Source organism: Molossus molossus, unplaced genomic scaffold (genome assembly GCF_014108415.1).
Source record: "Molossus molossus isolate mMolMol1 unplaced genomic scaffold, mMolMol1.p scaffold_m16_p_1, whole genome shotgun sequence".
In the NCBI taxonomy this organism is placed as follows: Eukaryota; Metazoa; Chordata; class Mammalia; order Chiroptera; family Molossidae; genus Molossus; species Molossus molossus.
In genome coordinates, this window is record NW_023425344.1 from 201,235,426 (window position 1) to 201,247,341 (window position 11,916).

The 11,916-nt window shown below is 52.6% G+C and overlaps 2 protein-coding genes across 7 annotated transcripts; one reads left to right on the forward strand and one right to left on the reverse strand.

The window, feature by feature from the left end:
• The first annotated feature begins 1,406 nt into the window (after nt 1-1,406).
• Nucleotides 1,407-9,815, forward strand: SNX22 (sorting nexin 22). 6 transcript variants are annotated; one of them, XM_036264063.1, is made up of 7 exons: nt 1,407-1,497; nt 1,859-1,942; nt 2,357-2,461; nt 2,995-3,089; nt 3,434-3,466; nt 3,709-3,776; nt 9,111-9,814. In XM_036264063.1, the coding sequence occupies exons 1-7, from the start codon at nt 1,423-1,425 to the stop codon at nt 9,260-9,262; spliced, it is 612 nt and encodes a 203-aa protein (XP_036119956.1). In that variant the 5' UTR covers nt 1,407-1,422; the 3' UTR covers nt 9,263-9,814. The 6 variants fall into 6 exon arrangements, with proteins under 6 accessions (XP_036119956.1, XP_036119966.1, XP_036119975.1 ...); XM_036264073.1 differs by having other exon boundaries at nt 9,126-9,813; XM_036264082.1 differs by lacking the exon at nt 9,111-9,814 and adding an exon at nt 4,188-4,726.
• On the reverse strand, nt 4,777-10,982 carry PPIB (peptidylprolyl isomerase B). The gene is made up of 5 exons (XM_036264050.1): nt 10,793-10,982; nt 10,032-10,145; nt 9,239-9,332; nt 5,682-5,866; nt 4,777-5,098 (listed from the first exon to the last, which is right to left on the reverse strand). Exons 1-5 carry the CDS (start codon nt 10,925-10,927, stop codon nt 4,976-4,978), a joined length of 651 nt encoding a protein of 216 aa, XP_036119943.1. The 5' UTR covers nt 10,928-10,982; the 3' UTR covers nt 4,777-4,975.
• Between the last annotated feature and the right edge of the window lie 934 nt (nt 10,983-11,916).

An 11,916-nucleotide genomic window follows, 5' to 3' on the forward strand; every position in this document is an offset into this window, starting at 1 on the left:
TGTATACACAGCCCACAAGCTGTCATTAAAAAAAATTTTTTTTTCCTTTATTGATTTTAGAGAGAGAGGAAGTGAGAGGGAGAGAGAGATAGAAACATCGATGACAGAACATTGATTGGCTGCCTCCTGCATGCCCCCCACTGGGGATCAGGCTCACAACCTGGGCATATGTCCTGACCGGGAATCGAACCGGCAACCCCTTGGTGCATGGGTCAACGCTCAACCATTGAGCCACACCAGCTGGAGAAGCTGCCATTTTCTTAACACCTGCTCTGCTGATGGCTTAACAGGGATCATCTCAATTTTCATACACTATCCCAGGAGAAGCATATTATCCCAATTTTGCAGATGAGCACAGGTCTACACAGTTTGGGAAATCCAAGGGACCCCCAAAGCAGAGCCTAGGTCCCTAAACTGCTTCTTCCTCACAATCTGGGCCTGAAGCAGGATGAATGGATTAAAAAACAGAAACAAAAACAAAACGAATGAATGAAGGGGCTTGCGGATGCTGGGGGAGGGGGACATCAAAACAAGATGGAGCCCCCCACCCCAGCCCAGTTGGTTAGAGCATGTCCCAGGTGGCAGGTTCCAACTCTTGCCAGGGCACATACAAGAAGCAACCAATCAATGCATAAATACACAGAAGAAGTCTCTCTCTCTCTCTCTAAAAATCAATCAATAAATTAAAAAAAAAAAAATGTCTGGCAGGTGTGGCTCAGTGGTTGAGCATGATCCCATGCACCAAGAGGTCCCCGGTTGGATTCTTGGTCAGCACACATGCCCAGGTTGTAGGCCCGAACCCCAGTGTGGGGCATGCAGGAAGCGGCCAATCGATGTTCTCTCTCATCTATGTTTCCGTCTCTCCCTCTCACTTCCTCTCTCTAAAATCAATAAAGAAAAATAAAAAAGAAAAAGAAAACAGATGGAATCCTAGCCTTACCCAGATGTGGCTACTCTCACAGGGTCCAGGGCGAAGGTGGAGGAAAGGGGATTGGGGTCCCAGGGATGGGTCTGAGGAACGCAAGGAACGTCCCTGTTTGGCCCCCAAGGTAGGCGCCCCGCCTCCCTCCATGCCTAGTGCCCGGAGGTTCTAGTCTTCAGTAGGTGCTCAACAAAGAGCAGGTGAAATTTTGGTGCGTCCGCAATCCTGAAGTCAGTGGGCACGCAGTGAATGTTGACAAACGGGTACTTCTCTGCGGAAGCGTCCCTATGCGCAATGCAACCCCACCTGGCTCATGGGCGGTTCCCTGCTCCCACCACCATGCACGCCCCTCACAAGACCCCGCGGAGCGAAGGAACGCCCGGGGCGGGCCTCTGGGGGCGGGGCCGAGGGGACCGAGGGGCGGGGCCGGCCCTGCCGGGGTCTCTGCGCCGAGCCGGGAGGACTCGGGCTTTGAGCTTCGCGCGAGGAGGTAGGCGCGGATGCTGGAAGTTCATATCCCGTCCGTGGGCCCGGAGGCCGAGGCGCCCAGACAGAGCCCAGAGAAAGGCCACATGGTGAGCGGGGGCAATGGATGGGAAGGGGCGCGGGGACCCTCTGGACTTCTTCGCGTCTAGCCCAGTGGATCCCACGTCTTGGGCTGGGACGACCGGGTGCGGCGGGCCAGGCCGTCGGGGGACAGCCTGCCGAGGGTCACGGGGCGCTTGGATTTGCCAGCCCTGCGGACGGTGGTCCGCGCTCATGAGGGAGCGGAGGGCAGGCTCGCTCGCCCCTTCTCCCGAGAGTGTGGGGAGCGTGGGAGGGTCCCCGGGGAGCGGCTGCTCTCCAAAAACCCTTTGTGCCTTTAAGCGCGGGAGGGTGGGCGGTCGCCCGGCGCGGAGCCTCACACGCACCCGCCTGCTCGCGCCCGGCCGGCAGGTGTTCCGAGTGGAGGTGCGGTACCGCGGGCGCAGACACACGGTGCAGAGGCGCTACAGCGAGTTCCACGCGCTGCACAAGCGGGTGAGGCGGCGCCGTGACTGACCAACCCACCCCTGCCCGGCTCCTGCCCAGCCCCGGGAGGCGGGCAAACGAGCTTCACTCCCCGCCTCTGCTACCCTTCTTACCACCCCACTCCCTGCAGGGCTCAGGTCCTGGGCACTGACCTCCCCACGGCCGAGGGGAGGGCTCGGCGGGGCAGGACTCAGCGGGTACTGCCCATGCCCCTGCGCAGCCGGCCCACCCTCGGGCGTCTCGGGTGTTGGGCCCTCTCTCGCCCCAGCCCTGACCCCACTCTCCCGGGGCCATCCTAGAGTAGAGCCTGAAGCTTTGGGGGTGGGGAAGTGGGGAAAGACTGGGCAGGGCTCTTGCTAAGGTGAAGTGAGCTTAAGGGCTCAGTTGGGACACTGTGATCGCACCGCGGTAACCTCCTGGCAGATCAAGAAACTGTACAAAGTGCCGGAATTCCCCTCGAAACGCCTGCCCAACTGGAGGACCAGAGGATTGGAGCAGCGGCGGCAGGGCTTGGAGGCCTATATCCAGGTGAGCATGGGTTTCACTCTGTTGCCCCCTAGTCTGCTGGACTAGAGATGTGACTCAGAAGTGCAGGGGCTTGGGGTGAGGGGGGACGCACATCTTGGGCATGATTTTTCCTACCCCGAGCCTCAATTTTCTGAACAGTAATTTCAGAATTAATTGAATTCAATTGAATTTGAACTTTCATTGAACTGGGACCACCTGCTTCTTCTGCAACCAGGAGGCAGGAGGTCCCAGTTCAATGAAAACTAGTTATTTTCCCCTCTAGGGTGATATCCTGTACTGCCCGCATGATGAGGATGTAGGACAGGGACCCCTCGTCCCCACACAGGGATGCCAGATTACAGGCCAGGGTGCTTCATGGGCATATACCTATGTAGTTACCCAGGGCCCATTGTTCAGAAGGGCGCTGAGTTTGTTTTCACTCTGGCTGTCTTGAAATTCGAAATCATTTTGGTAGGACCCGTGTTTTCATTTTGCACTGAGCTGTGTGTCACACAGCTGGGTCTGATACAGGTTTTCTCTGTCCTCCTTTCCAGGGCGTCGTATACCTGAACCGGGATGTGCCCAAGGAGCTACTGGAATTCTTGAGTCTTCGGCACTTCCTCACAGACCCCAAGGGCAGCAGCTGGGGGTGCGCACCTCTAGGGGCCATAGCTTGGCATGAGAGGGGCTCCAGTGTTGTGGGATAGGGGCTCTCTGCAGCAAGCAGGTGAAGGCTTTAGAGACCAATCCGTTCCTTCTCACATCTGCCTGGTCCTTTCACCTTGATATGACCACCCTCGTCAGCTTTCTTGACCTTGGGGGAGGGCTGTGTTCTGTATAGCCTTGGTTACCCCAGCCAGCCTCCGGAACTGAGCTTGTTAGAAATAGCAGCAGTGGCCCCCTGGGAGGTGAAGTTCTGGTCTTCCTTTCTCCACCCCTTCCTCTTGCTCCCCTGGGCATCCCCAGGCACTTCACACTCTTTCTTCTTTTCAGAACCATGGGGGAGTTCCTGCCTAGCGACAGCAGGCAAGTTAAAGCCCCTTCCTGCATCCGCTGCCCCCTGGTGGCCAGAAGCTAGAAGGCTGATCTGCCTCTGGCTTGTCTTGCCATCCTACTGGTCCAGGTTTTCCTGTTGGTGCTTCCTGAGACCACTGCCTGCCTAGTCACCTTTTTCCTTGTGGGTCAATGGTGATTTCAATTCCTAGTCTCTACCCAATAGGAGACTGTTCCACCTCATTCTGCACTGCTCAAACCCTTTTCCCTCCTAGCTCGCAGCTGCACCACCGGCCAGTCATCAGCTTCAGCATGGATCCCTACATTTGCATCTCATCCCCAGGTGAGAGGGTGCCTCTGACCTGTAGGTCATATTTAGGGCTTAAGAAGTAGGGTGGGAGTGGGAATGCACTTGACATTTCTCAGTTCACAGGACCCCTAGGCAGCATCTCCCTCCTACTGCCCTCCTTTTGGGACCACACCTGCCCTGCTGCTCCTGTGCCCCTGTAGCCTGCTCTGTATTCTCTAGGGAGCAGACATGGTGCAGTAAGCATGGCTTCTCTGGTCTGCATCCCTCACCGGTTGGGCTTTACCAAGCTAATGTGAACAGAATGTGAACTGGGAATGCCCAGGTCTCATTTCAGGTGACCAGTTGTTACCTGCTGCCTTGGCTGGGGCTCGGAGCCACAGGCCTGAAGCCAGGGTCATCATCTCACACCTCCAATTCCCCTTCCTCCTGCTTTCCTCGTCCCAGAGCCTCTTCCCAATGTGGTGGTAAATGGCGTGCTCCAGGGCTTCTACGGCTTCAACACCAGCACAGCTGACACCCAGCCAGAGGCTCCTTGTCACCGTGCACCTTTGCCACTGATGCCCTGACCAGCCCAGAGGCCTTTGGACCTCCTGACAGGACAGTCACGTGCCTCAGCCTTGTGAGCCCTGTAAAAGAGACACTGGCTGGGTCCCCCTTGGCTTGGACCCAGGACTTACCCACCCCAGCCTCAGAACTCAATTGCATGAGTGGCTGGGGGTGACAGAACCTCTGTACTCTAGAGCAGGGGCAATAGAGGATAAGGATAAAGGGAGAAGTCAATTCAGCAGGTAGGCTATGAAAAGGTACAAGTGTGTTTCTTCACCTACACCAAGGAGGCAAGCAAAGGTTGAGGCATAGTAGCTGGCAAATTCGAGAAGTAAGAAGCAAAAGCTCGACAGTCTGTGGGTAGCATCTGCGAAAGGGTTCAGGCTGGAGCCCAAGGAGGGGACAAGCACCCACTGCCACAGGACGTAGTCTAGGGCAGAGGTGCCGCAGGCCCAAGAACCCAACCCACACACAAGTTATAAAAAACCCCACCATTTTTTTTTTAATTGGTCAGTGTTGGTAGAAGTTTGTTACAAAACTGGGCCTGTGGAATGTGAGGGGAGGGGTCCACTGTCAGATGTCAGCACTAGAGCCAGTGCAGCAGAGCCCTGTGGTGGGCTGTCTTCACCCCTGAGAGGGCAACAGGGCCAAATACAGTCGTTCAAAAGAAAGAGGTCCCTTGGGCCCTACTCCTTGGCAATGGCAAAGGGCTTTTCCACCTCAATCTTGCCACAGTCTGCAATGATCACATCCTTCAGGGGCTTGTCCCGACCATCTGTCTTGGTGCTCTCCACCTTCCGTACTACTTCCTGGGAAGGAAAGGCAGAAGCAAGAAGGCAGGGTGGGTTGGGGGTCCACCACTTAAGGGAGACAGGCCCCAGTGTATGGCTGGGGAGGACGGAGGCTCCCGTGTGACCAGCAGCCTACAAACCTCGAGGCACCAATATCCTAACAGAACCATTGCCAGGTGCCAGCCCAGGGCAGGGAGAGCCCAGCTCTGACAAGAGGATGCAGCAGTTTGGTACTCTGTAGTGTGACCCGGTTGGCGAAGGGTGAGGAAGAAGAGGGTGGCTGGGGTGTGGGCACCAAGGGCCCTGTACACCTCAGGGCGGTGCCAGCACACCACAATGAGTGACGGAACAGAGGTCCCTGCAGTGGTACAACCTCAATAAGGCCTGGCTGGCCTCTGCCTGGAGCCCACAGCGTTTCAGGACTTGGGGACATAGAGAGGCAGTCTCTTTATCCTTAAATCCCCAGGTTTGCAGACATGAACACTGGCCAGAATTTGTGGTTCCCTTTTGGGAAAGGGATAAAATATAGGGATCCCTGGCCACAAGGTCTGTCACATCCCTGGTGAGGGTTGCCTAAGTTTAGCCCCCATCTCAAACTCACCATGCCCTCTAGAACTTTGCCGAACACTACATGCTTGCCATCCAGCCAGGCTGTCTTGACTGTTGTGATAAAGAACTGGGAACCATTGGTGTCTTTACCGGCGTTGGCCATGCTCACCCAGCCGGGCCCATAGTGTTTCAGCTTGAAGTTCTCATCGGGAAAGCGTTCACCATAGATGCTCTTCCCTGAGAAGAAAGACAGAGTAGGTCAGGGGAGCTGTGCAGGCACAAATAAAGCAGATCTTTGGAGTCTCAGCCTGTCCTGTGCCAGGCCAGGCTCAAGTGGTCTACAGGAGTATAAGATCTGTCCCTTTCCTACCCTTTGGACTTTGCAGCCAACCCATGCTGACAGACCAAGTGGGATATGAGGCCAGGTTGATTTAGGCAAACTCACATGATGGATTACTTTGAGAATGTAGTTTCTATGGCTTTTAAATAAGGCACATTAACAGCTAGCCTAGGCTATGGCCTGAGAGACCTGCATGGAGGGATTTTGGTGGGGATAGATGCTGTGTAGCGTGCAGGGCAGGAGATTGAGAATCCTCCAGAGCCAGGCCAGCGTGGCTCAGTGGATTGACCATCCCATGGACTGAGAGATCCTGGTTCAATTCCCGGCCAGGGCACATGCCTGGGTTGGGGGCTTGACCCCTAGTAGGGGGCGTGCAGGAGGCAGCCAATTGATGTTTCTCTCTCACATCAATGTTTCTCTCTCTCTCCTTTCCTCTCTCCACCTTAAAAAAATCAATAAAAACATTAAAAACAAAACAAAACCTCCAGAATGCGCTGGCTGGTTTGGCTCAGCAGTTAGAATGTCAGCCTGTAGACCAAAGGGTCACAGGTTCAATTCCCAGTCAGGAGCACACACCTTGGTTGCAGGTTCGAGCCCCGACCCTGGTCAGGGACATGTAGGAGGCAACCAATTGATGTGTCTCTCTCACATCGATGTCTCTTTCCGTCTCACATCAATGTCCCTTCCGTCCACTCTAAAAAAAAAATCAATGGAAAAATATCCTTGGGTGAAGATTAACAAGAAAAACCCTCCAGAAAAGGAATGCTGTGACTGACCAGCTTTTCTTCCCGAGAGCACAAAAACACTGAGGTAGCTGCCATCTGGGTTCTGGAAAGCCAAGAGCCTCTTATCAACCAGTGAACAGAAAATAAAAGGTGGCAATGAATGTGTGTAAGTGTCCCTCCATAAGGGGTCTGGGGCCAGGGGACATATTCGCAAAGCCATTTCCTGATGACCTTGGCCTGAAGTGATTCCTTTGATTGTCAGGAGCCCAGAGCAGACAGTTTCAGAGATCCTAAGACATAGGAGAAATACTACCTCCTTTTCCTAGCTCCTAGATTCACACTGTGAGCTTGTGAACTAGAGGCCATGAGTAACCCAGCAATAAAGTAATTTTCATTTTGTTTTACCAAACACCTTTCAAAACTCTTTTCTCCTCTTCAGCACACCTATTTTCACTCCTCGGTTCCACAGAATGGAACCAGGTTGGGAAATTTCCTAGACTGATGCTAATCAGAGAGATATTTCTGACTGTGCAGCAAGTGGGAAGAGACTGAAAACAAAGAATTTTTAGACTCTGGCTTATGGGACTGGGGGTGTCCAAGCCTGTGCCCCACATCTCACTGCCATGCGATGACTCCTGGCTGGGGTGTCAGCTAACAGCCTGCCCATGTGAAAATCCTCTCTGTAAATTCAATCAGCTGCAGGATTTCAATTACTGCTGCTATCCAGACAACCCCCAAATCCACATTCTTTGCTCCATTCACTTTCCCACGATTCTTAAAGGGAGAGTTCTGCATGTTAAACTCAACATACTTCATAATCTCTCCCTCTGGACATCAGATAATTTCTCTGCCAATGCTTCTTTCACATACTGCTCTTCCCACTCCCATTTGTTCATTCTTTCTTACTATTCTGCCCCCACAGTAATGATGGCTACTGCTTACAGTGGTAACTGCATGCCAGAGGAACTGTTGCAAGCATTTTACACATTAAAAACCCCACCCGATGAGGCAGGATGTAATAACCCTATTTCAAAGATGAAGAAATGGAAGTAGAGGTTAAAGGTACCCAAGCTAGGAAGTAGCAAAGTTGCAACAAACCAAGGGGCTTTGGCTCTCAAATCTCTGCTTTTGCCTACTAGACCATCCTTTCCTGGGGCTCCAGCCCATATCACCCTACCCAGGGACACCTACACCCATGCCCTCACCAGTCTGCTTGCTCCTGCTTCCATAGCCCAAATCCTGCTGCCATATTATTTTCCCTCAAACTCCTTCATGACTAGTATCCCTCCCCCCATTCAAGTTTTCAGCAGATCCTCACTCCATGCAGGACTAAGCAGTGCGCTCTACTTCCATTCCCAACTCCACCTTTGGCCAAGTTCCTGCCACAGAACATAGCTGGGCTCGTAACTTAATCGTGCCTCTTCTTTGCCCATTCATATTCTCCCTAGCCAGGACCCTGCTCAAATCTTTCCTCACATTCACAAGGCCATTTCCTGATGATCTTGACCTGAAGTGATTCCTTTGCTTGTCAGCACTTCAGAAATGGCTGACTTGACTTACCACGTACGTACACACTCAAGATCTCACCCAATCCTCACAGCACCCATAATTCGTACCTCTCTTACTTTACACAAGAGGAAAATGAAGCTCAGACGACTCACTTGCAAAGCCACAAAGTAATAAGGTGGCAGACACTGGTCATACCCAACTGTGTCTGACTCCATGAACATAGCACCTTGGATTGTCTGTTTGGCCTTCTCCACTGCTGCCTGCTGCCAGCTACTACATCCACCTGATGCCCCATTACACCTTACATGGTTGTGTAGTGTGCCCAGTGTTTTCTCCTAGTTCTTCCCACCAAGATAATAACTGGAGGACAGAGCCTGAGTCCTAAAGGCTGTATTACAGCCAATCTGTGAGTTTTCAGGTACTGGAAGTGAAAAGGAATTGCTGCTGCACTGATTTTTGTGTCCTTAGCACCTACCAGAGCCTGGCCTAATAAATACCCATTGAAGGGGTGAGCTGCACATGCAGTCTGAGGAACAGCAGGCTACGCACCCCAGTACAGTGAGACGTGTGGATTAGTTCAGGATATCTGTCTGTTCTGTTGACAAGTAATGCAGAGGGGAGCCTTGGTCAGCTCTTGCCAAGTGGTCTCTTGTGGGAGATTGCCAAGGAAAACACCTTTTCCTGCCCTCGCTGGGGCTTCTGAGGTTGCCCACACAGGCTTTGCACGCCTCTCCTAGAATCACCTAACTGTGTATTTTACTTTGCTTCCCTCCCACCACGAGAAGTCACCAAGGCTGTAGGCCTGGACTAGTAAGTCTGCCAGCTGGGCAAGATCCTCTAACATCCACCTGATGCCCCATTACTCCCTCTTCTTTGTACTGTGTTTCCTGTATTAACAAGGGTACAGTTGATCTCAATGCAGAGACATCTGCCTCTGGAACTGGGGAAGGAAGGAGCCTTGTCTACCCAACACAGCAGCCCTCCCACCTGGGATGCTGCACTGCCAGAGCCCTCTGCCCAGAAGACCTCGGTTACCTCCAGTGCCATCTCCCCGGGTGAAGTCTCCGCCTTGGATCATGAAGTCTTTGATCACACGATGGAATTTGCTGTCTTTGTAGCCAAATCCTTTCTAGAAAAAAGGATCAGAAGGTAAGGTGGCACAAGGAACCAGGCAGGAAACCAGCCCATGACTCCTGCTCACAGAAGAGACATCACTGCTGGTCAGAGTCATTGTTCAACATGATATTGAGCAAGCAGTGTCCACAGGCCAGGCTCAGAGCACACAGAGCCAGGAAAGGCTAGACTTTACCTTCTTCTGCCTTTGTACAATTCCCAGACTTCATATAATTCTACATCACATAATGCCTCTGCCTTTTCCCTCTATTTTTTCTCTAATTATATGAACAGATGCAAGAAAACTGACCAAAAAAAAAAAAAGGTTATCTGGTGACCCACTGAAAAGTTGGAATATAAACTTTCTTAAATGTGGCACTCTTGTTTTCTTAAAACCTGGGAAACTCTGAGCCCCTCTGGTGCAGAGGCCACAAACTATAGTTTCTACAGACATGATTTCTTTGGTTATTGCAGTGTCTTAAAGATAATTTTCTCAAAAAGAAAAATCCAGATTTCTGGACTCAGTTAAAAAAACTCAAGATATGATGGTACTGGGTTCCCCTTGCCAACAGGGCAACAGTTAGTTGGTACTGTGGGTTCCTCCTATAGGTGGGCCATATTGTGCCATCAGTTTGCTGCCAGCCCTACTTGCCAACTTCACTTGGTTTGAACTTGACTATCTCCACTCTAGCCACTTACCTCTCCAGCCACTTACCTCTCCTGTAGCTAAGGCCACAAAGTTATCCACTGTTTTAGGAACAGTCTTTCCAAAGAGACCTATGACCACCCGGCCTATATCTTCATCTCCAATCCGCAGGTCGAAGTACACCTGAGGAAAAAGAGCATTTTAAACTTAGACTCTTTAGAGGAACCTTGCTAGGGAAAGAAGGGCCCAAGAAGCTACCTCGAGGATGGCAGAGAAAACGGCCTTATTTTAAAGCAGTGGCTCTGAATCTGATTTTGGTGGTGACAAAAACCCTATGAGAATCTAATGAAAACTCCAGGTCCATCTCCCAGAAAACACGTCCACACTCTTAGACTACAGGGTGACAATCTTCCCAGGCTCTAGAAAAAAACAAAAAAACAAAACACCACCCAAGACTCAACTATATTGCTGTGCTTTGCGATTGGAAGTGGCTATTTTGGCCCAAGTAGAGAAAAGATTCACGATTTGGCAGACGTGGTATTTCATTTCTGCCAGCATTGCGGGTATTTGTAAATAGACTTCTCTCAGGTTGCCGGGGCCGGCCCCAGCTGGGCATTCCAGGGAGGGGTTTCGGGGAGGGTCTGGGTCATCCTCTGGTCTGAATTGAGGACCGCTCAGGTCACAAGGCCACAGCCCGGAGACTAGGGGGGAGGGGCTGGGCCAAAGCCGAGGATACGCAGGCCCGAGCTCCGGGACCCCAAATGCCTCGGTCACCAATGACCAGAGGCCGGCGGGCCTCGCCAGGCAGGTCTGGAGAAAGGAGGCCGGACCTTGACTGTGACTTTGGGCCCCTTCTTCTTGTCATCGGCAGTGGACGGTCCCGGCAACAGCAGGAAGAAGACGGAGGCCACGATGAGGGCGGCGGCGAAGAGCACCTTCATGTTCCGCTCCGAGAGGCGAAGCATCCACCAGGAGAAGCGAGCACGGCCGGGGAAGCCGAGGGCCGGAAGAAGGGGAGGACACGGCGGCGTGGGCACCGGCGCCGCCACCGAGCGCGGCCGCGGGGGAGACCGGGGTTCCTGCAGGCCTCCGAGAAGGGGGAGGGCCTCATTTCCCCCCTCTGGGCCTGCGCATGATAGTAGGTCCCCCTGGGGGGCGGAGCCCCGTTCGCCGAAGGGGCGGGCGGGGACGCGGGCTCGTGGGTGGCTGCCACGTTACTGCGGCTTCATTGGCTCCCCAGCTCTTTAATGCCCACCTACAGGAACGGGATCTGCAGAAGGCGGTGCCCATCAAAGAGCACAGGGATTGGGTTTCTGAAGAAACTACAAAACCCGGCATGCAAAGCGGCACGTCACGTGGCCCGACCTGCCGTGGCGGAACTGGAAGTCTTTTGAGGGGCGGGGCGATACTTTGTTAGGAAGTGCGTGGAGGGGGCAGAAGAACGCACGGTTATCCGTGTTGAGCCACGGCTAGGGTTCAACGAACGTATAAACGAACACTCAGGGCACGTTTATGCTTACCCAGCGTATCACCTTATAAAGCTCCCTGCAAAACTTGCTTCAAAACAACCCATGTTTTGACTTAGTCTCTGTCACTTTACTATTCACTTTTTTCTCTCCCTTTCTAATCTTACCGTGCTTACCGCTGCATGAGTCAATGCACACTCTATTGTATGCTGTGGTTTTCAACTTCCTTTCTTTACCTATTTTCCCAAGTAACGACATGCACTTACTTTGTATATAGCTCCCCAAAACTGCTGCAGGACTAAGTACTCAACAAGTAATGGTTATGATAGCGTCCCATTTAGTACCCAGATGGGAAATAATATATACAAGGGCCTGAGGTTTAGTCTCCCTTTTCTAGAAACCTTCAGAAAGGTCAGGGATGGTTGTTAGATGCCCTCCCAACACTATTTCAGGTATTCACACACACTTGGCGTTCCAGTCTACAACAT

Bases quoted from the DNA above. Each gene is read 5' to 3' on its own strand.
- SNX22 (XM_036264063.1), top strand. From the start codon at position 1,423: ATGCTGGAAGTTCATATCCCGTCCGTGGGCCCGGAGGCCGAGGCGCCC. The intron at 1,498-1,858 runs GTGAGCGGGGGC...CCCGGCCGGCAG, and splicing joins GCCCAGAGAAAGGCCACATG to GTGTTCCGAGTGGAGGTGCG. The intron at 3,467-3,708 runs GCAAGTTAAAGC...TTTCCCTCCTAG, and splicing joins TTCCTGCCTAGCGACAGCAG to CTCGCAGCTGCACCACCGGC.
- PPIB (XM_036264050.1), bottom strand. From the start codon at position 10,927: ATGCTTCGCCTCTCGGAGCGGAACATGAAGGTGCTCTTCGCCGCCGCC. The intron at 10,146-10,792 runs GTCCGGCCTCCT...CTTTTTCCTCAG, and splicing joins GGCCCAAAGTCACAGTCAAG to GTGTACTTCGACCTGCGGAT. The intron at 9,333-10,031 runs GTAAGTGGCTGG...CCTTTTTTCTAG, and splicing joins TGGCCTTAGCTACAGGAGAG to AAAGGATTTGGCTACAAAGA.